Here is a 26420-nt window from a genome sequence, read left to right on the forward strand (position 1 = left end):
TATGTATAACTTTTTTCATATAGTGATTTATTTGATTTAATTTCTTAAAAATTAAATTTAAGTTTGATAATAAACCAGGATCTTGTAATTCCATTGTATGTATTTTTATAATTCACAATTAATTAATTAAACAAAAATAATGTGAATGTTTTTATTTTACATGTTCAGTTAAACGTGTGTATCTACATACATATGTCGTCAGAATTGCCGTTTAACTACGTCACAAACCAAACTGTCCGGTCGTTTTCACAAATCGTTACCGCCGCGAAATTGTTTCGTCGCGAAAGTTAATCCGGCAAACAATGTCAACAAACATATAGCACGTATTTAAAAATAAATTGTTGGGAATAAAAATGGTGCGCTCGTGTGTATTACTACTGCTATTGGCCCAGGTAGGTACCTGTCGGCCCTCCACTGTAGAGTCTCTCCTACGGTCTAAATTGCTGCACCGGATTACGCCGGGATTTGCTTCTCGGGATACTTTATGCTTAGTGGCTGTGCCGGCTCCCGGGACAACCCTTGCCGGTGCCTTCGCCGGCGGCGCCTGCGCCCCCTGCCCCGGGCACCCGCCAAGACTTCGCCCCCGAGGTCGGAGTCACCTACGGGGCGAAATACGGCCACATACCGTAATTAAACCGAAGACCGTAGACAAATCCAAAATATCGTTCAATTATAAATGCGCACTTTAGAGGATTTTGTCTAATTTTATTGAATAGAAAATATAGAATAAATAAAATAATGTGAGATACTATTTATATATGGTTATATTGCCATTGTTTTTTTAAGTATGCTCACTCTAATTTAAGTTACCTTTTAGATGCAGGAATTAGTCTTTGTAGACAGTGCAGAAACTTGGACACGAAGATCAAAAAAGTCAAGAAAAGTTTGAAAAGAGTTATCATAAAACTGACCGTATTGGCAAAGTTTTTCATGAACACTTGGTCGTGTGTTTTCCAAAACATGTGATTGTTTTGAGCGCTGTAAAACATTGCTGATGCTCATGAAAAAAATATTCATTAAATTACGGCAGGGTTTCCCAAACATTTTTTCCAATGGAACACTTTCCTAATCCTATTTTTTTTAACGGATCACTTAGTTTAATTTGTAGGGTAGGTAATTAATCATAATTAAAATCAAAATAAATCAGAAAAAAACAATTATTTATTATGTATTTTTTTAATACATAACACATAAAATGGGTAAATGAAGTTCTTATTAATCTCGATGTTTTTGGGTCCATATTTCTATTATACTTAATTCATTATTTAAATTATCTACATCTTCATTAACATTATCAGATATGCAATATATTATTGCGTCGTCCATAAACAGATGTATTTTACATTTTTTTTATATTATTACTATATTTTTTAAATTTATCAATCAATCAGAGTAATATGTATATCGAAGTGTATCCGTATCGTGTGCTTTAGAGCTAATAGTAGGGGCGTAAACCCAAACTTGCCATCTTTCTCAATTATGAATACTGATGAACTGAATAGATCTCGAACTGACTGTGTTAATGCAAATATGAGTAAAGGTCGGCTGGCACAGAACATGAATTTCAAAGCAGGGAAACGTTCTCACTAGTGTTCCAAATATACTTTGGAAATTTCTTTATCTACTTAAAAAAATATTTAAGACAGGAAAACTATGCAATTTTATTTTTCGTATTAAAATTTTTAATACTCTATTTTACTAATGATAAGTTAATTTTATTACACTTAAAAATATCTGACAGATACGCCAGACTGATCAACCATGAAGTGTTTGTTAAAAATTCAATAATAATGTGTGCCTTAAAGAGGACAAATAACTCACGTCAAATCTCATAAAGCCTTATTCAAGTTCACTATATATCAGCACTGAGCACCAAAAAAGACATGACTAATTATCAGATATATATTATTTTTTTAATGCATAATTAAAATATTTAGTATAAAATATGATTTCAGAAAATATGTCGCAACGGTGGCTAATTTTTATATTTATTTGTAGCATAGAAAGAGTTAACTATTTATTATTATTATTTATTCAAGAAATTATATTACGATGTTAAAAAATATTTCAGGGTCCGGGTTCGCTCTCAGCGGCCCTGATTGCAGCCAGTCCTGTGACATCTGTAGCTTTATCTATTTGAAATGCATATTAACTACAAAGTCCAAGTCGTTAAATTAGCTCTTATTGTGCTATAATTGTAATGCATCTATGACAGCCTCGTTAAATAACGCATGATACTGTCTTTCATACGTGGCTTAATGAGTGTTTCTCCATATGTATGAGTTTCACCATTAAGAGCGATGAAGTAACTCACGTGATAAGATGCCTCTGTTGCATTTTCATTTATTTTTAGCAATTTAATTATTTTCTCGTTGTCACTTAAAAAAATGAATGTACTTTCCTTTTTTATCGGCATATATTGTTAGAAGTGACTAAAAAATTTATCCGGAGCCAAAGTACTATTTGTGAGTATCTTATGATACAAAACACACATTATATCAAGAGCAGCTGAAAAAATATTTAATTGACATTACATTTAATTTTTTGGCTTTTGCCAAAATTTTTGCTTAATTAAAATATTATTGTATCTGAACGATACGTTTTATTATTATTATTATCATATAATAAAGTGTTGATATAAATCATTTTTTGTCATTTAGAAGCCGTAGCGCCGGTCCGCGTCTCCGTTCTGCCCTTCGTCGTTAATGTAAGATTCTATGAGAGCGAGTAAAAAGCTTTTTATTAATAATTTAAGGCGAAAAACAAAGAGCCAGTCTTAATTGTTTGATACCTTTTTAAGGCTACAATGTTTTCCGAAGCTTAAGTCTTTATTTAATGGAGTATATATCTGCACAACGCCTCCTGTTTCATACAGCACCATTATAACACCGGGTACAGTATACCGAATTGAAAGTAATTTTATACTTTATATAAATAATAAAATTATTATTAATGTTATTTTGACACTTGTCGAATAGTTTATTGTTTTTTTGTACGCTAAGTATTAATTATTACAATCTATTAATCGATTTAGTTTTAGATAATAAATGTTTTAGTATTGAAAACATCTTCGATTCATTATTATTAAATTAATTAGATGTTTAATTATATATTATTATATTTTTCACGGAGGACTTCGATCGCTTTCCGATTCACTCGGCGTGGAATCGCCGTTCTAAATAGAGACTAAAAGCTTTTCATTATTATGAGAGAAGAATAAGGAGCTTTGAGCTTTTGTTGTTCCCATTCACCTATCTAGTCCTCTAGCGCTTTTCGAGTCGCTCGCAGAGCTTCCAGCCTTATTCAAATCCATTCGCAAAGATTGCTCCGATAGCTCTACATAATCATATTTTGCGTTGTTTTCCTGCACGCCAGGACGTACAGAAACGACGACATCACAGGACGAGCCTCGCTTTTTGAACAGTATTTACTGACGTCAACAAGGACGGAAAGTGAAAATACACCATTTAATATTAATATTATTGTGTTGTAAGGAAAAGCAACGTACAACGAATTATTTAGCTTATACTTAATTTATAATTATATCAATATTTATTTATATTACATAACAATTAATAAACTTAAATTCTGTAAAAAAATGATGGACTGTGTAAATAAATTCTAAATTAGTTCATTTTACTTATATTATAGATAAAAAATATTTATTAATTTCATCTTATATCTAAAGAATTAAATCACTAAAAGTACATTTAAAAGTTTCTAAAAATACGTAGTTGAACTGATGAATGTATTTGTCTTTCCTATAGTTTTTTCTATTATGGAGCTTATCAATTTATATTAGGCATTAATTTGTTAATGAATTATCGATGACAGAAAAATAATATTGAAAAAATTAGAGAATATCGGTATAAGTTAAATAATTTTAATATTAGCTATGTTCATTAAATTAGATAAAATGATGTTGCAAAATTATATTACAAAATAGTGTAATGAGAATGGTCATAAATAAAAATAGATTTATAAGTCGCAGAAGTAGGATTGATAGATTGGAATGGTTAAATGTTCAAGACGTTTTGAAGATTAATGTTTTAGTATTTATATATGAATTGGAAAATATTATGTTGTTATATTAATAAGAGTATATTAATAAGAAATAAAGATAGATTTAATACTAGAGATAGAGACAATTTAAGGATAGTTAGGTATAAGAAAACGAGTACGGCCAGGGGAATTATGTACGGAGGTGTGAATTCGTATAATAATATTCCTAGGATAATCAGCAAAAATAAAACTGTAACGGGTTTCATAAATGAAACAAAAAAACACCTTCGTTCATTAAGATTTATCAAATCTTAATGAACGAAGTATAATTTATTAAATCTTTTATTAAAATAATTAAAAAAATACATAAAAAACTTATTTTAACAAAAAATATTTATGACTAACATCAGTACATATGTATATTATATTAATATTCTACTACTAAATGTGGATTTATTTAAAATAGTTAAATACTATATTTTACATGAAATATTATCATAGAGACACCTGTTGCATCTTATTTTTAATCATATTGAATTTTTGTTAAATATTTTTATATTATATTTACTAACTATTAAACAAATATTTTGACTATAAGCTATTTAATTTTTAATAAATTAAAATACTATTTAATAGAAAACTATTATTTTACACAATTTACTTTCTACTAAATACGACATCTATGATCACGTAGTCGAACGAAACGTTATTCACGTAAGTTTTTATTATTTAATTTTCAAAATTGTAAACGAACCGCAAGTGCCTCGGTGGAAATAAATTAAACGTGATTCAGTTATGGTAAACCGCCACTGTTAAAAGTTATCCATGAATATGAACGAAGATTAGCATCGCTTTTGGAATAAATCTCAGTGCTTTGTTTGGACTATTGAAGCCTTCGCGTTGTCATTGTACCCGCCGATGGGGTGGAACAGGGTGGAGGTGCGAATCAAAGTCGGGAGTCGGGGTGAGGACGAAAAAGTGGTGGGGGTAAGGTGGACCGTTCGCATCTTCATTATTTCATCTTAATTAACGAGATTAAGCTGCGCCTCCTTAATAAAGAACAATTAGTCAGTGTCATGTTTCGTAATATGCGAACGGGGAATATTTTAATTTAAAATGAATTTTTAGAAATACTGTTATTTTAAATAACTTATGAATTTAATATTATTATTTTTTAATTAAAAATGTAAAATTTGTTAAGTATGTGAAAAAAGAATTATAGTTTTAATTAGTATTTGTATCATGTTTTAGATAAACAGGGATATAAAGCAATAATTAATTTAATATGTGCGCTACTTTGAAAATAACTTCATTATCTCAGAAGCTACTTCAAAATGAAAAAAAAAGTTGAGGTTGTTCTGACTATGGGATAAAAAAGCATACTTCCCTATATTATTTTAAGGATTAAAGTATGGATTCTGATTATAATATTGTTATTTATATACTAGAAAATATTATAAAAAATATTTTTTAATTCAATTTATGAATAGCTTCTAGTCTTTTCTTGTAAATTGTAGCCTTAAAAGTTTTTCTTTTTATTTCTAATTATATTGTGCTAAAATATTAAATTGTTTTTTTTTTATTAAGAAAGAAGTGTGTAAATTTATTTATCATATAATAAACGTTTCACTAAAACAATCTTTAAAAACTTTGATATTCAACGCAAATGCCCATTATTCTAAATATTGATATAATATAAAGATTTAGGGTTTAAAGAATTTTTATACAATTTCATTGCAATGAAAAATTAAATTTATATAAAAAAAATCATTGTATGAATTTTACATAATTATCAAAGTATTTTAGATTTTTTAAATTTTATTTATATATATTTACTTCTTATTATAATATATTTAATGGAGAATTTAAAACATTTAACTTACTAATAAAATCATGCTACTAGAATATCTGCAGCTTAATGGTATAATTTTTGACAATTTCATTGGAGAGTATATTACGCTATCAACATTTATTAAAATATTTGATTCCCATATTTTTTAATGTTATAAATTCATTTTAGAAATAAAATCTCGAGATTTTCATAACTATTTACTTAAATTAGTGACTGATTTCATTTTTTTTAGAGAGTCTATGAATTTATCATAAAAGTAAATTATTTAAATAATAGAGAATTAAAGCTGTAAAAGACATTTTTTATTTAAAAATATCTTCAATTATATCGTATTATTAAATATCTGATTTAATTCATCAAATAGGTAATACGTAAAGATTAAAAACTTTTTGTCAATAGAATAAGATATATTTGTGCAGTATATATATTACATATTTCTTTTTTAATAGTATTTTCTATGACTAGGGAAAAATGATTGTTATAAATAAAATGAATGAATAATATTAATATACTTTCACATGAATTATCTAATCTAATTAGTATTTCTACTATAAATCTCAATCATTAATATCAATGGCTACACCCCAATATGCCGAATAATATAAAAAAGTTTTTAGAACTTAATCGATAAAATGTTCACTCGAAAAAACTTTTCAATATATTTATACAGTAAAGCAAATCTTTTGAAACAATTTTACATGACTGCTCTTACATTTATCAACTTACCTTCAAGGCATTAACGTATATATTATGTCACGTAGTAATAGAAAATGAACTTCTTAAAATATTATTCATCCTTCATCTTTATCGTGTAATATATATGCATGTATCGATAAATTTGTAGATAAGATAATTTTATATATTTCTAAAAGTTTATGACTAAAAATTTAATCGTTTTCATAGCAACGGGGGTGTGATAAAAATACACTCGCTGCAGATAAATGTTTGCATTATATTTGCGATCCAACCCCACGCAGCTAAAACTTCTAATATTATTATAAAGATTACATAACTGCAAACGCCATTACCCCGTGGCAGGGGATGTCAGATCAGGGGCTGGGGACCATCCTGGTGTCACTCGCTCATTGAGGGCGAAGCGGCCCTTTGTATTTCGATAGGGTCAACATATTTTCTTGCAATTAAATGAAACAACATATTCAAACACATCAGTAAAAAATACGTATTTTATTGATTGTTTATATGATAGAAAATTACGGTATTTAGATCTTTTATGTCTATCGTTGATTGTATTATATATAGATTTTTTTTCGATGGAACGATTCATGGTCACCGCAATATCAGTGGATCCCTTTTATTCTCATCTCGCCCCTGCCCTCGTAGTGGCATAATGCGATATTTATGCCCCGATCATCATATGCGACCCGTCATGCTAAATTTGACCCAACCCCCGAGGAAAGAATTGCTTTGAATGAAACGAGGGTGATCGCCTTCGCTACAAGAAAATGCAGGTTCGGTAATAGCAGATTGAACAAGTGCTTTCAGCTGGTTATTAATGGTTATTGCAATTTATGCAGATGTTGTAAATTTTAATACGCCGTGGCGGCGCGGATTTAATCTGGCGGATAGGAATTATTTATTATGTTTATGGTTTGATTTGATACATCCGTTGGTATGCAATCATATTCAATTTGATAATACCGTTTATACATATATACAAGGAAAGGTGATTACTAGAAGTAATTGATTTACCATATTATATAAAAATAATAATAAGTAAGCAATACTTTTATTTATTAGTATAGTCATTCTCTTATAAAATTAATATATACATAGTATTGTATATATGTATCTATGTCTTTAACTAATACATATTGCTTATTGGCAGAAATTAAAAAAAATTGATTATAATATTTGTATGGTAAAAACATTTCATTACTGATGTATTATATAAATCACTTTAAAACGTATTTAATATTCTAGAAAAATATTTTCTAGATTTTATAGTAACATAGTGGTACAAGGATCTTAACAATTTTTTAGAGGTAATAAACTAAAATAGTAAATATTATATATGTTATGTACGTTAATTTTTCAATCCTATTAATTTGTGCCATTCGTCTTAATACAATACAACTTAATACAAATTAAGTAATAGTAACATATGTTACAAGCACGATGAATCAGTGGTAAATTGTTGCCTAATGCCTGAATGACATCGGTTAGAATTTCACATAAACCCTATCATTTTATCATGTCATGTCATATAAAAATAATTCCGATCGATTGAATATCGTGATGAATAATTAAAATAAAATTCTACTGGAAAATAATTATAAGAAAAAACACGTGATTTTCTTTAACTCATTGATATAAAGTATTACCATCTAGATTTATTTAATTTTTTATCTCCTGTACTTTTCACAGGAATAAAAAATTTTGAAACGCTATTTTTATGATTGATTGCTATTTTGGAGATGTGTGATTTTTTATAGCACATATCAGAACAGTGGGTGCAAAGCCATTATTGTGTATGTTTTTACTTTCAAGATAATTCTTAAACCATTTATTTGTTCATTGCAATTGCATATCAAACAAAAATACAAAAATGTTTATTGCTACCAAAACATGCTTAGTTTAGTCACCAAATACGATAATATATAGTAAATTAATGCATGTTTTTATAATACGTATATTTTACTATAATAAATAAATTTAGAACCATACGCTTAAATTTATTATGCGTTACTCAGTATTTTTTATTTTAATAATAATTAAAAAATTGACAGAAAGGTGGGAGAAGATTGCATTATTAAAGCGACATTCGTTTAAGGATCACCTAATATTTAGCTAAAGATCTAGTGACATTGAAATGTCTGTTTTTATTTTTAAAACAATTAGTCCTTATATTTTAATTTTAGTATTGTGACGCAAAACATTTTATAGTGTTTTTATATACATATATAATTTGATTTAAATGATTTTTTTTTAATTATTTTTATAGTAAATTATATAGGTATTAGTAGCTAAGAGTTGTATTTTTAGTAAACAAGTTGTTTCTGTTAAAAAAGTCGGGAAATTTTTATGTAGCCATTACCCCAAAATATATTTGCTTAGACCGATATTGCCCAAAAAGTTGAAAAGGAAAAATGTGCATTTAAAATAAAATAGTCTATAATTCAATTTATATTGAGAATATGGTTTACTGTAATAATTACTTTTTTTATTTAAGCTTTTGAGATATATTGTTGCTTTATTTTTAGCAAATACTTATTCTAATCGAAGTAATTTGACCCATGTTGTTTTTATGTTCATTAGAGAAAAATAGTTGTTTGCATAGATAAGTTGTTGCAAATGCTTCCTCACACATAATTTTAAACGCCTGTGCAGTTATTGACATCTAAAAAGATGACAAATCTATGTTGTACACAAATTCATTGTTTGAACAAAGTTTAAAAAATGCCTTTGTCAATATTACAGGCTTTTCTGGAAAATTATCTTTAATAAACCAAACATTTTGGCAAAATAAAAATGCTGCAATAGAAAAATACTGCATTTCAATTAATATAAAATATTACAGACATTTATACATTTCTTCGCCTGCATTACACACGAATATTTATTTTAATATACCACATTTTGGAGTAATTTAATTTGGCTCTTCAAATACTGGTTTAAATGTTGTAATAGCGGCAAACTCCTAAAAACTTTCGTTATGTGTTAATCGTACTTTTACAAGAGATCTCAGACACAACAATTTTAGTACATGTCAGAAAAAAATGTATTACTATCTAATAACAGGTGTATTAATTAATTATAATTATAATAAGTTCTCACGCGTTTTAAAAACATGAATGATTTTATAATATTAAAAATTATTTCAATTATATAACAATGGGCACGTGCAATTTGCAGTATGGTGGCGCGGTTTGCATAACAATTTTCCAATGCGGTCTAACCGCGTTGTGTGTTTAATAAATCACCTATGCAAATGTAATGCAATTGCACACGAGCATATGCTAATTCTTTGCATATCATATTTTTAGAAAAGAGAAACATGTGCGCTCGTAAAAAGAGTGTCAAGTCGCAATTATGATATATTGAAGGCAGAAAAAAATAACGCACTACGATTTTGTAAATAATTCACCCGCTGTGATATTGTTCGCGTATATTCATTCAATTTTAGAGGCAAGTGGTGCGATTTTTTTACTTTTGTGCATGGGTGTAAAAAAAATCGTTTTTTAATGACATATACTGTCAAGTATGCGTACAAAAAAATAATCAATCAATCTGATGATGGAAGTGTACAAAAATAAAACTAATATATTTCAAGTGCAAGTATTATTTATTAAATCATATTAATATACACAAGTGATTCTTCGCCACTGTACCGTGAAGTTAATGTGTCTCTCTTTTTACCTGAAATTCATAAAAGTAAATATGGAAAAAGGTAGATATAGAGATAAAGGTGGGGCAGTCAAACAACAGGTTGTAAATCAATCCAGCGATTAGACGAGGTTCACCGAAGCTCCGTAAGAAAGGTCTCGGATAGATATAATGTTTGCTCAGCGAATGCAAGCGATCGATATCTTACAATATTATCGTTTCGTTGTCACATAAAAATATATTATATATTTCTCTTCTCTGATAATTTTTATAGTGAGTAGATAAATTTTGACAAATGTGTATCTATACATTTTGAACAATTTTTATTACATGAAGTTATTATATAAAGAAAAATAAATAAAACAATATGATATAAATAGATTAATTTATTGTTTTATGAATGTATGTATGTATTAAATAATCTAATACTCTTTATTAGATATAAGTTTCAATGAAATTTATTCTTTCAAATAACATTTAATTTGTTATAAACTTACAGATCTTTAGTTTTTATTAAGCAAAAAAAAAATGTACATATAGAAGTATTTCTAACATTGTAATAATTTATATAAATATTGTATAGAAGGTATTTATATTATAAGTATGTAATTATGTGAGAAATTATATTTTTAGTTTTAATCATATGCATATTATTTGTATTACATGAGTTTTTTTGCTTTTTTGTGACTTTAAATACAACTATATTAAGTTATTATACAAAGGAAATATAAAAACACGTCCAAATATTTTTTTACATGTTAAAACATATAAAAATATATTATTTATATATATTTAAGTTATAGACTTTTTTTTTACTTTAAATACAACAGTCTTAGGTACTATTTTACAATTTAACGTGTATTTATTATTTTAATAACAAGCTTAACTAATATAGGGAATATTTACATTGTTTTTTTAATTGTATATTATTGGTTTGAATCATATAGCAATGTTACTCATTTAATTAAATGTAAAATATTGAAGTCTTAGAGCTTTTTTATTACCTTAAATACAACTGTCTTAGGTACGATTATAAATAGAGGGTATTTATAATTTTATTAACAAGCTAAAATATTGAAGTGAATTTTTCATGTTATTTTTTATTGTATCTTATTGTTTTGATTAATATAAATATATAAATGATTTTTATTTAGTTAAATATAAAATTTTAGTTTTTGAGCTTTTTTTCACATTTAATACACCGTCTTAGGTAATATTTTACAATTCAATAATTAAGGTGTATTTATAATTTTATTTACAAGTAATAGTAATTCAAAAAATATTTACATTATTGCTTTTATTTTATATTATTGGTTTAAATCATATAAATATATCTATGTTATTTATTAATATAAATGTAAAAATTTAAATTTTGGAGCTTTTTTGTAACATTAAATACAACTGTTTCAAGTACATTTTTACAGCTTAATAAGCGATTAATAATAAAGTGTGTTTATAATTTTATTAACAAGCTAAAATAATAAAGTAAATATTTTATTGTTTATTATTTGTTTTAATCATATAAATATATCTATAATATTTATTTATTAATTTGTAAAATATTTAAGTTCTAAACCTTTAAGCAAATAACTTACTAATTCAGTGAATATATAAGTTATTTGTTTTATTTAATAATATAAATACATCTATGTTATTTATTTATATCACATGTAAAATATTTAAGAGATTTTAGTGTAATTTTAAATGCAATAAATAAAAATATTCACAATACAAGCATTATTAATATTATAATAAAATGTTCTAATTTAAAAAATGATGAATCAAGACAATATTATATTATATTAACGACACAATATATTCTACATCATGAGCTTTAAATAATGATACAACTTTATAAAAACACAATTTTTCACAATATATATTAGGTAAAACTATTTATATTTATTTAGTTGCCTTATTGAATAAATAAATATATTTTATGTCATTGTATTTTTTGTGTTTAGTGCATAATTATAAGTTTTCTATTATTATTTAATCACAATAGTAATAATAAATAATTAAATAAATTACATTTTTATCAAATCACCCTCAAAGATCGACGCGAAATGTCCGAGCTTTAAAGCTTTTATCCGTCAAACATAATATTTACATATAAAAACCATTTGTATACAATTTTTTAAATCACAGACACAACTTAAGACCAAATCACTTGAATCGAGACGATCAATCGGCGTCGGACTTTGCCGTGAAAAATGCGGAAATGCAGCGGCGACGCAGCACGGCGGCGAAAATAGTCGCACGCAAGGGAAACAACAAAAAAGTCGGAGCGCACGAGACGCCATGTTGCGCTAGGCCACGCCCTACTAGCGTATCATTGGTTGAAAGGCCGGCGTCCCTCCCCCCACTACTCTCTTCACCCTCTAATTACTGAAATTTTATTGCAGCCATATGCAGCCTGGGATTTTATTTTTTTAAAGCAAAAAGTATTACGCAATAATTCTTAATGTTTTAATTCGTCGTTAAATATTTAGCTCAATAAATTAATTTTGCTATTTTATTTAATGAATAATTTTATATTAATTTATTTAATTTGTATATATATATATCTATATTTAAATAATTGATTATTCATATTACATATGTTTTATTAATAATTATAAATTATTTTGATAATTATGCATTTTTGATTTTTTATAACTCATTTTATTGTAATTTAAAAAAATTAAGTTCATACAAAAAGCAATTTAATTTATTTACAAACTGTATTATATTATTTAATATAAAGTAATGTATCAATTTTCTCTTAAAAAAAGGAAATATACATATTTTAACATTTTTTTCCCTCAACCTTTTCAATAATATTATATAGACTAACGAAGTACATTACATAAGATGACAATATGTATGCATGTTTCACTCACTCTTGTTCTTGTAAAAATATTATATTATTCTAATAAATTATTAAAATAGAGTTCAATTTGTAAATGTCTTAATATTTTTATATTATATTTATGTCAGACTCAATCGAATGTATTCATACTAAAAATTTCAATCATTATAAATTTATTGCCTTAGATTGTGCCACTATGCTTTTCGTACAAATCTCTACGACTCTGTCTTACTAGAATTTGGTTAATATGCACATATTATATAAATAACGTATTTATCATTTCAATCATTAACTTTTAATTATTTAAAAAAAATATACAGCTTAATTTGTAAATATATAAATATTTTGCTATCAACTTTATGTCAGTCAATTAGAGTCTTCATATTAGGGTTAGACTTTATCGAATGTATTCATAGTAAAATTTCTGTCGAATAAAATTTCAATCATAATATATTGATTGCCTTAGATTTTGCCTCACTATAATCTGGATGATATGTACATATTAAATTACATAACTTATTATTTTTACTATAACACATTTTTTTAATTAAAGAAATACAGCTGAATTTGTAAATGTCAAAATATTTCGATAACAAGTTTTTGGCAGTCAGTCATGGTCTTTATAACAGGGTTAGATTTAATTGTATGTATTCATAGTAAGATTTTTGGTTAATAAAATTTCAATCATAATAAATTGATTGCCTTAGCTTTTGCCACTAAGCTATTTGTACAAATCACTACGACTTTATGTCGTAGTGATTTGATTAATATGTACATATTCAATAAATAACGTGTCCATTATTTCAATCATTATCTCTACTAAAACACAATTTTTTTATAAATTATTAAAATACAGCATGATTTCTTCATGTCTAAATATCTCAAAAATATATTTAGGTCAGTTAGCGTATTCTTAACTTGGATTAGACTTAATTTTCATAGTAAGCATTTAGTCAAATAAATCTTAAATCATAAAATATTGATAGTAATAGAATTTGGTTTTATGTATCATTTGTACATATATATTAGTTTAAATTATATGTACATTATTTTAATCATTATCTCTACTATACCACATTTAAAAAAAAATAGCACAAATTGTAATTGTCAAATTTTATTTAGGTCAGTTAAGATGACCTAGACCTTAGATTTTGCTATTACGCTATGCGGATAAATCACTGTGATTTTTCCAAGTTTTCTGGTTTGTTTAAAAAGTCGTAAATAATATATCAAAACTTTTCATAATATTAAGGGCGAACTCAACGTGCAACGGTTTATATTAATATTTCTTGAAACAACTAGCTGTTTGAGGGTTAATGTGAGTTCGCCCTTAATATTCTCTTATCGCTTAAACAACTTTGAAGTCGATTAGTTCGAAACGTGTTTTTGTTGAGTTCGCCCTTAATATTTTCAACGGCTCATTTGAGAGACGTTTCATATCGCGCTGCGTAGTGTCCACACGCGGCGGTCTTGCGCCGTGTCCAGTTGATGCATAGCGTCGGGAAAACTGCGTACAATTTTTCCGACCACATGACCGGGGCGTGGTGAGGCGCGCGCGAGCGAGACGCGTATATGCGTCGACGCCTCTCGGCCTTATCTATTCGCTGGCCGGATCGCCAGATAAAAGTGTGGCCGTCTCGCTCACTCGGCCGTTCTAAGGGCTCGAATAGACAAGGACGCGCACGCGCGCGGGGAAAACTGGGGTGGCGGGGGCGCGCACACGCGGTCCGCGTGTGTTTGGTGCCACAACTCGGCCGGATGATATATAGAGTGGAGGAGTTAGCGTTAAAGCTCGCCGGGAAGTGGTCGAGATTAGAGGAGTCGGCCGGGTCGCCTCCCGTCGTAAGCTCACATAAGACTTTTTTAATACTTTTATATGGGATTTAGCGATAAAGCCCCGCGGCCGCAAATCATCGCACACCGGCTCCGATTGTTATTATTATTGTTGTGCAACGGATTTTCCATACGTGTCTTCTCCATCGAGATCTGAGTGCATGTTTTTTTTGTTGACGAATATTTTTAACTGTTGTGTGGTTCGTTGATATTTTAATCGCTCGCCGACGGATGTGCACCTGAAGATGTACGCCTGTGACGGAACATTTTATTCCAACGGTGAGTTTTGATGTTTTTTTACATTCATATAATTCGTTTCGTTACGGTTTTAGGCCTACGATAAAAACACATACGTGATAAGAACAGGTGACGAACGCGTACCGACGCTGTTGTGTGTTCACTCTTGGCAAATACAAAGGAAAACGCGGTTTTATTGTCGCTCTATTTGTTCTGTGTGTAGATAAAAAGAGCGTCGAGCGTGTCTACGTGTAAACTCATTAGAATGTGTTGATAAATATTTTTTAATAATAATAATTATGCTGTGTAGCGAAAATATATTTTTCTATAAAATAAAAAACTGCAACAAGGCGTCAGCCTATTTAAATAAATTGTATATAAATTACAAGACGTCATTTATTTATTGTAGTGTATATATCATTGTAGTGCGAACGAGCGGTTATTCCGGCCACCTATAGGAAATTGTTTATATTGCCTCACAGCAAGAAATTTTTAGTCACGATACGTAATCACTAATATTTTATTTTTATTTTACGTAAACGGCGGCGGCAATCTATTTTTTGGCCATGTTGTGTATGAGAAAAGTAGTATTTTATTTAAAAAAATGGTTTGCACAGTAAAAATTTACTATTTTATTTGTGTAAATCTATGAGTAGGTATTACAACACAAGATACATTTCAAATTCAAATTGCGAGACGTTTTATTAGTAATAGTTTTTTAGTGGGAGAGAGTAGAACATTATCGGGAAAGATGGTATATTCCTACCCTTATATGTATATCTAAAGAAAACTGTTTACCGTTCATCATGACGCATTGGGCCGCGCATATAAAAATATTATTTTTTTGCTAATCTTACAACGAGGAAACAATTGTAAATTATGAGTTAGTATTATAAAAACACCAGATGAATGGTTTGGGAATACCTCTCAAGCCATGAATGTTTAGATTTGTAAATTTAAAAAATTGGCCTCGCATGGAAAATTTTCTTTAAAGTAACATTTTGAAAAATAATTTATATAAAATTGAATACACATTTTTATTAATTTAGTAAAATAATATAATGTTTTTGATCATATAGTACGTAATAAATTAAATGCTTTCTATTTTATATCTACTTTTATTATGCTATGAATTGTACATATAATAATAATAATTAAGTAAAAATATTTTTATTAAATTGATATAATATTTAATTATGTGATTACTAAACAAAATATTATTTACTTATTTTTATTGCAAAAAGATTTTCAATTTTAGTTAAAAAATATTTTCTAATTCTAGAAGTATTATATATTTTTTTTATCTAATGTTAAATATTATTTTTTGAAGAATCTAATAACAAAGATAAAAATATTTTAAATTCAATACAAAGAGACTAAAATAATATTTTTCAATTAACTTAATAATGTTTAAATATTTATATTATTAATAATATAAATATTTAAATATCGACGCTTTTATAATGTATTTTTTTGACTACATAATTTTGTAGCAAGAATATATATTTTTTTATTAAAAAATATCGCTAATTTTTCGCGGTATATTTTTGGTTTGAATTAAACACGTTTTTTTTTATATAATATAGTGTTTCTTAAATTATCTTATAATAAAGTAAAATAAATAAATATAATGAAATTAAATATGCCTCTATTAAAGCTATTATTATTTTAAATAATCACTTTCTCTAAATAAACTAATAATAATTTAAAATATCGATTGACGTAAAATATATCTTTGATCTATTTTTGCAATTTTTTTATTATTATTCTGCTTTAAATTGAACTCAATCTCTCATTTAAAAAGTGATTTTAAATTAGTTATGTAGTAAGAATATTTAATAATATGACTTATATAAATCAATAGAGATAAATATTTAACTATAAATTGCAAAAAAAATGTGAAGATTTAAATATACTATGTATTTAAATATTCATGTTTTTCTTTCTATTTTTGTAGTAATAAGATTTGTCCAAATATGTTAAAACAAAACTTTTTTTTATTTGAAAGAAGTTACACTTAAATAATGTTAAAATATTCTACATTAAATGACTGAAGAATAAATAGAATATAATGTGACGATGTACAGAATATTTTTTTAGATACATCCATACATCATACGCGTTCTTTTTAAGACATTATTTAAAAACCCAACAGAATCAACGCAGTATAATATTTTAGAATATTGTCTGTGGTAAGGGTGTCTTATTTTTTAGTCCATATAGTTTTCATTATTTTATAGACTATTCATAATTTTTAAAGACATATTAAGAATATAAAATTAAAATATTTTTTTGTCTGCAGTAGATAAATAAATCTAAACACATAATATAGTTTTAATACTTCTTGACATTTATTTTTAATATGGATATTAGAGTTACATAAAACAGTTTATTTGATATGCTCTCACTTTATTATATTTTAATTATATATTAACATAGCTTTCCCGATTTATTAAAATTCAGTCGTATATATTTAAGATTAGGAACACATAATCTCAAAAGTCTTTATTTGAGAGAATTTAATACAATAAAAAATCATGTTTTAAATAAATAAATGTGAAGAAAACCGCAAAGAACTATAAATTGTGTTCGAAACATCATGATTTAATCAATATATATAAAAAATATCCTTTACACATAAATATAAGATTATTTAACACATTTTAATAAATTTGTTTATTAAATTATAACTTATTACACAAATTATTGTGTGAGCATCTAATATATGATATAAATTATGTTTATATGTAAGTCGTGTATATTATCAATTATCGCAAATCTATGGTCACGCGATAATTGATAAAACACTTTTTAGTACAAGTATATAAATAGTGTTAAATACGGAATTACACATGTTCAATCGATAACATTATTTTGATATACATAATATTGATTCAAATAAATTCGTACAACGATATAATCAATCTGAAATGTTATGTATCGATTTATTTCGTCGAGACACAAAAGAAAACATACTTCCTTGTAGTGGTATGAAAAATTGCATTTAATTAATATTTTCTTGGGTCATCGTACAAAAATGTTATAAATGTAATAATATTTTTTCCTTCTTTCGATCCTGCCGCGGCCGTTTTCTCCTCTGGGTTTCTGTGTAATAGTGGCAAGCACCCTCATCCTTATCCGGCTTGATCCAGGAGAGATTGTAGGATTTGCAGGACTCATCTAACAAGTCAACTTACCCGAAATGGCGGTCACGGCGCACATACCATAATACCCGTAATACGTTCTGACTTCATTTTGAAAGTCATACCAGGATATGCGTATCGGAGACATGTCGTGTCGTAATTGCAACGTGACCCACAAAAATATATTGTAATTATTATAATCGGCTAATAAAAATAATACACTCTAACGTATGTATAAATAAAATTTATTGATTATAAATTTTGGTACACATATGTATATAATGTGTAATATAATTTATCGTATCTGAACGAATCTTTTGCTCTTATCAATTGCTGATAATCGCGTATGTGCAATGTGCGTATAAAAATATATGGTTAAATTTTAAACGATAAATAACTTATTCATTTAAGAAAATTTATATACTGCATATTAACTAAAATTTCATATAAATACTCTTAATGACAATTATTGTATTGTATTTTGAAATGCAGGTTCTTAAAGTTTTTAAGAGTTTAATTTGTATACATACTTTTCATGATGCTGTGATTTCACAATTTCGTGTTTTGTGTAAAGTGCAACAAAAAATATTTAATATCATATAATCCACGTTGTGGGAAAATTATCGATAAAATGTACTTTTAACTCATAAAGAAATTATAAGTCATGAAGAATGTTCTTTATATACTAAAAGAGCAATACTCGTTATATTTTTAGAAAGCTTATTCATTATTTAAATTTAATATATTAGTGATATTATTATAAAATGTATTTCTTATCGTATTATTTTATGCATTTTTAGATAATTAACTTTTTTAGGTATTGTCAAATTAAAACATATACGTTTCAACTATATTAAGTACTAAACGTTTAAAACAAATTTACAAAACATGGTGCAAAATACATATTTACTTATTTATTTCTGGTACTACTCGAAGTCACGGTCTTCTGATCGGTCTGCTAGAACTCGGTTTATGCTGCATTTTTGTCTTATGCAATTGGTTATTTTCTATTAATCCTAATACAAAATATTTTTAAATTGAGTTGTATTGATGGCAAAAAAATAAATGTACGATTGTGAGAAACGGCTTTGCTTATAAATACAATTTTTATTTAATACATATGTATATATATATATATATATATATATATATATATATATATATATATATATATATATATATATATATATATATATATATATATATATATAATTAATAATATAGTTAATATTTCTAGGAGTCGGATTACTCCGCGTACTTTTTTGATTCCGTGTGGAATCATGGTCCCTACGTTTCGGCCAGATTCGCCCGGCCATCCTCAGGGGAAAATTGAGAATATGAACATCCGGTGTGGGCAAAGCCCAGCATGTGGTTGTTCAGATCTATATATATATATATATATATATATATATATATATATATATATATATATATATATATATATATATATATATATATATATATATATATATATATATATATATATATATATATATATATATATATATATGTATACTTATTATTAAATAAATCAAATTTATGTTTACACATATGTATTTATATGAAAAAATATATAAAATATCTCTAATAAGTTGTACAAAATATTTATTAAATATCCATTAAGGATTTAATGTATAATACAATATAAATACATACTCATACACAAAGTATCATAATATAACATGTAATGTATTCAACGCTTTTTATATGCCGAGATATACATACGATATATTGAAAGTTTTTCAACTAATTCGAAACACCTGAATCGCAAGCAGGGCACCTTTATATACACGTATGTGTGTATATATATATATATATATATAAATATGTATGTATCACACTCGCACGCAGTACATACACACATAAGTATTATGTCTCCTCGGCTTTATTGTGAAAACTCTTCACGTCGTTTGTTGGCAACAAAGTATCTTTCTCGTTTCCCGCGAGGAAATCGTGTATTGATCTGCTTTGGCCATTCTTGTTACTCATACTATCAATAGCTACGCTTCGTACATGTTTCTATCATCCACTCGGTTTTATCTTTGCACTAAATATATATAATAGATACATTACATGTGTAAAATGCAAAAAAATATTATCGCGCAGTACGTTGCAACGTCATTATTACAATTTTGTTATCGCACTAGTGTGACATGATAATAAGATATTTATAAATTCAGTGCGCGCGAGAAGAATGTAAATATTAAACTGAAAACATTCAATTTCTGTATGTGTTATGTATACAATCGTTTAATAATTTTCTCATAAAGTTTCGTTCTCTCGTAATATAATATATTGCAGTCTATAAGGATAGCTAAGCCGTTATTTAGAATAGTTTAGTTTTGATATCACAGAGCTATAGTATGTTTATAAAGCATTATCTATCTGTAAATAGCGAGTTGTGTAAACTGAACCGAAACCAGTCACGAGTGTCGCGGGTATAATTCAATCTGTGGGTGTTATATAGTTTTATTTTTATTTAAAATATTATCACTTATAAATGCATATTTTTTATTTAAAATATTATATTCACTTATAAATGCATTATATACAATTATATGTGTGTAATTTATCATTGAATATATCGCAATATGGTTATGAAGTGCGTTGTGAAATGAATCGTTGATAATGTCTGATTATATACATAAATTCCGTATTGCAAATTTTACATAAAAATGCGTAATATGTAAAAGTTATATTTTTAAAAATATATTAGTGAAAATCTTTTTATTAGTTATTTTATTAATACTATACGAATTTATCTGTTCTAAAATTGGTTATTATTATTTTAAAATTAGTTAATATTCAATAAAAATGCTTCAAGTATATATTTATTTTTAATTCGTAGGGTATATCTATTTGTATCAGACGAAATAAGACGTATGCTCGGTATAAGAATAGCATCTAGTTAATCCGTCTATTTTGGAAGACATAATTACACTGTACACAAAATTTTTGACACGAGATAAAAAAATACAAGCTGATTTTAGCTGTATCATCGTAACTGTATTTTTATTATTGATTGTAATATATGATAATATGATACACAGTATATTTTTATTGTTTTATAGCCGATACTTGATATCACAAAAAAATCCTAAAATTCTGGAAAAAGTTTAGTATCTATATACCGTTTAAGAAATGTAGACATTTTGCATTTTTTATTATAATTTAATTTAAAATATGGTATATTCTGGACTTTTCTAAAGCCGATTTTCAGACTAAATTTTATCACTACAAATTTTAAAAGATCTGTAAAATGTTTGGTTTATTAAATATATTTTTTTATTTCCATACGTTACAATGCCGTTTAATTTCATTTTAATGATTGTACATTATATAATATACTGCAAATAAACTTATTTAAATCAGATTTTAAGCTAAATATAAATACGATGTTGAAAATCTAGGTAAAAAATTGTATTCATTTTAACAAAATATTTTATTTCTATGCAATAAGGATTTTCAATTGAATATTTATTGTTAATGGTAATAAAATATTTTATATAGTATATCTCGAATTTATATAAAGCAGATTTTAAGACTCAATATTATGTCTACGAAGTTTTAAAGTTGTGTAAAATTTTTGGTATTAAATCGCTAGAAAATATATCTATTGTTTTTTAAAATAATATTGTTTTTATTGCAGTTTTTAAATTATTTTTTATAGTGATTGTAATATAATATATTGCGTAATATATTTTAAGCTTTAACATTATCGCTACAAATAATTCTGTAAATCATTTAAAAATGTATTATTTTTTTTAATATCATATTTTAATTACATTTTAATGATACATGGTATTTTTTAATTCACTTAAAACAAATTTTTAGTCTCAAATATAACCACTAAGAATTATCAAAGTTTTGTAAAATATTTAATATTAAATAGTTAGAAAGAGTACAATTTATTCTTATTTTTACGCAATTAAGATTTTTAATTACATTTTTATGTATAATTTAATATAATATTACGCATAATAGTATATTTTGAATTTATTTAAAGACAATCTTAGGACTTTACATTCCTAAGAATTTTTAAAATTCTTTAAATAGTTTGGTATTTAACGGTTAAAAAATATATAATTTTTTGACAAATAATAAATAATAATATAAAAATTATTGCATTTTTATAATTGATTAAAATATATTAAAAAATATATAAACTTCAATTAAAATTGAAATATTATCACAACAAATTTAAAAAATCATATTTTTTCCAAAATGTCTTTTATTGTTGTATGTTACAATGTTTTTTATGGCATTTTTATGATTTTTTGTAATACACTAAAAGTGTAAAATTTTGAATTTTTGTAAATAATTTAGTATTAAATTGTTGAAAAGTGTATTACATAAGTACATTTTTTTACAAAATAATATTTTTTGGCAATGAAATATTCTTCATAGTATAATTTTTAATTTATTTACTCAATATTATCACAACGAAGTATTAACGTTTTGTAAAATGTCTAGTAGTAAGTCGTTTTCACAAAATACTATTGTTTATAGTTTCAAACTAAGTTCTGAGTTTTAAATTACAATGTAATTGTAAGTAAAATATTTGATACTAGAAGTAGATACAAAAATGTTTAAAATGGAATATAAATTTTGATAAATTTGTATTTTTTAATAAAAATTTCAAAAATGCTGTTTTGATCTTACATATTTAAATTAAAAAATGATGTCTAAAAATAAAAAAAAGTAATCTTGAACAAATTTTATTTATGTAAAAGACAGGAGATATAAAATAAGATTTTTTATTTTAAGAATAGCTTCTCAAGATATTTTGACAATTCCACTGTCACTGAAATCAATATCGTTAATTGTCTAAAAATACCACTACTACTTTACTAAAATATAGTATCAGCGAAAGAACTGCTAAAAAAATTACAAGTGATTAGAAGATTAAGAATTTATAATTAATCTTGAGAATATTACTTAAAATTATTGGATTAAAGTAAATCTCATAGTTTTTTTCACCCATCAAAGTTGCCTATGATAAAGTTTGACAATTCATAAGTAATAAAAATTATTTACAATTAAAACATACGGTAATTAACATACCATTAATACAAAAAGGCTACTATATATAATATAATAAATCAATCTGGAATATTACTTAATTTTATCTTACTATTACTTAATTTAAATTAATAAAAATAGATAAGTAGGTCCATTGATTACCACTTAGTTAGTGTTACATAAGATATAGTTAGTGTTACTATAGTAGCTTTATCTTAAGCCATTTGAATTTAATGTTATTCGATTTTTACTATACACTTGTTATTGGTTCATTAGACTTTGCTAAAGTAGCGTGGCCGATCGTAGAGGCTCTACGCCACTACGGGCGTCGATCGTAGCGGATGTTGTAAAGCGGCGTTTTATAATCGCATTTACCTGAGTCGCGGGTTTAAGTCAAGTAATCGCGGTTTTAGCACGTTTTAAGGGACTGCGCTCAGTGATTTTTATACGGAGGATTTGCTGGGCGAGTGCCCGCGGGGGGCCATGGGGGCGCCGCCCCGGGGCTTAGCCGAGCGAGACTCGGCCTCCGCTATGGCGATAGGTGTTTAAAACGTGGACCCCTTAACTCCGCTTTATTAAATGTTTAAGACGCGCGTCAAGAAGCGACTTTGCGTTACAAATCGGATTGACTGGCCGACCGCGCTCCAGATTAAAACTTTTAAGCGTTTGTGCCACCCCATTTTGGTCGTGGAAGGGCTTTGGGGTTGTAACATTATTCGACCAAACAATTTATTATTTTATCATATAAAATATGTATGTATGTACAATTTTTATATATTATTGAATTACTTTAGTAAAATAATAAATGTAGTCCAGAAGTGGGTGGTGTAATAGGTTTGGAATTGTGGTCAAGGCTATATCAGGTTCTTACCTCCTCATCATATGTCATGAAATTTGACATGTTTAATCTAGATATTATTAAGAAGGGTTTAAACATGTATGATATTTACCCTGCAAAAAAGTGACGTTTCATATTATATAAACACAATAAGGTGTGTTGATTTTTGCCTTAACTAAGATATATTATCTTTCGATTACACTTTATTTAATTCAGAATATTGTGATACAATTTCTCAATATAATTAAAAGTTGATTTGTGTCAAATCTTTTTTTTTCAATAAGCTTACACTTTGTTGGTAATATCGGTAAAATCCACTCTTATTATTGATGATGATATATTATCGATCTGCGTTTCTCAGAATCTCAAGCATTGACATTATTAAGGGTCTCCAAAACTTTTCAGTTGGCAAAAGATCAACACTTGAACGTGGCGTATATAATATCCACAAAATCGCAAATATAGACAAATATTCACATACGAAAATCGCACGTAAACAAAATTAATGGATTCTTGAGGTCCTAAATAATGTTTAAGAGTATAGTTTGAGAATATATCTGTTAGATTATAATAAATTATAAATGAAAATATTGAATTTATTTAAGGTTGAGGCATATATGGATTAATAAAAATATTAATAGTAAATAAACGACGAATTTCTCTAAATTAAAAAAAAAATCTTATATTGATAAATATATTTTGTAATTTTATCTAAAAATATGTAAATTTGATGTGATTTTAATTTAAATTATATAACACTACATAATTAACCATGTGTTTTTTATGGATGTACTTGAACTAAGTAAAGTTATATTTACAAATAATTAAATTACGAATAATATTTCGGAAATTAAATGTGCTATAAATATTGACAATTTATATGATCATGAATCATTTTTTCTTATTTTGAAATGGTTACTTGAAACTATTTATATATATTTATATTTTAACAAGGTAAATTATGTTACGAATACATGTTTATAATATATGCTCATTAAAAATACATAGTATTTAATTTTTCTAGTACATATAAAATTACTAGCAAAAGCAAATTAATTTTATTGTTAATTATAAATTTACTATTTAAGTTACTCATAATCTCGTTATTGAAGTTTTAAAAATATTATTTTTCTAGTTGAGTCTCTAGTAAAATTATTTTCTTAAATTAAGTTACATCATCGTTTATATTTAATATAAATAATATTTACATTTAAAGCTGTGTTTTTATGTTAAAATATAATGATCATATTAATTTTTGTCGAATAATTAATTTTTTTCAACAGTTTCTGTTATGTTTTATAGCAGTTTATAGAACATAGTATTTTGCTTGCTTAACCTTTTAAAGACTACCTAAGTTGTAATATACAAAAACCTAATATATAATATAGAAATATTAAAAAAACATTTTTTTTAACATTTTACTACAAATATGAACGAATATTTGGATTCGAATAATTCGAAAATTTGGTATAAAAATATTAACTGACTAGAGTCTGAAACAATCTGTTAATAGGGAATTTTAACAGTGCAAGAAAATCATTTGACAAAAAATGTTCTATTTGACTGCCATCTTAGTACAAAATAATAAATTTGTTTATTAAATACGCATATTTTCACATATCATTTCAAGTAGGTTGGTTTTAATCGTCAATTTTTTTATAAAGTTTCTCATAGACTGAAGTGAAAATATTACCGATTGCTGGTACGAAGCTTTTTAAAGTAATTGAAACTATGTACACCGCGAGTGATACAGCAGTACGGTCGTGGTATCACTTTGTGACGCAACTTGACATAAGTTGTGAGTATGTATGACTATATTAAACACTTACTTATAACGGATCTTCAGTTTCTGTTGAGGTAGTGATAATATTTCATTTTACTTTGAAGAGTATGTTGACACGATCACGAATTATATCGGACTGTAAGTATCATATCGCTTTGATGTAAATTAACAAGTCGATACTGATAATGATTAAATAAAACCCGACTTTTGAAAAAAGGTTTATAAATTATAATATTTAAAAAGCAGTAAAATTATTTATTTTAATTTATTCAAGCTATTAAATATTTATGAAAATGTATAGAAAAATAAACTGATATTTATTAATAAAAAATAATCTTTCATTATAGTATCCGAACTTAGATTTATCGTTTCCATGGCATCAAATAATGAAAACAATTTATTTTTTGTTATTTAAATATTACGATACGTATATTGAAAACCAGTCTCTGGTATCTTCAGTTATGGTGTCATTAGTTCAGGTTTTTATTGATTTATTTATTGCATCTTTTTAAGCA

The 26420-nt window shown here is 26.3% G+C and overlaps 1 protein-coding gene across 5 annotated transcripts in view; it reads left to right on the forward strand.

The window, feature by feature from the left end:
- The first annotated feature begins 14767 nt into the window (after positions 1–14767).
- Positions 14768–26420, forward strand: part of Ptx1 (pituitary homeobox homolog Ptx1) — a 77306-nt gene continuing 65653 nt past the window's right edge. The window contains exon 1 of one of the 5 annotated variants that reach the window (XM_088204273.1): positions 14768–15161. In XM_088204273.1, the coding sequence (XP_088060399.1) occupies positions 15128–15161 (34 nt within the window). In that variant the 5' untranslated portion in view covers positions 14768–15127. The remainder of the gene's footprint in view (positions 15162–26420) is intronic. The other 4 variants (XM_088204272.1, XM_088204274.1, XM_088204271.1 and 1 more) reach the window with 4 other exon arrangements.

This window comes from Plectrocnemia conspersa, unplaced genomic scaffold (assembly GCF_051122295.1).
Source record: "Plectrocnemia conspersa isolate PC_06_02 unplaced genomic scaffold, ASM5112229v1 ptg000014l, whole genome shotgun sequence".
NCBI classification, from domain to species: Eukaryota; Metazoa; Arthropoda; class Insecta; order Trichoptera; family Polycentropodidae; genus Plectrocnemia; species Plectrocnemia conspersa.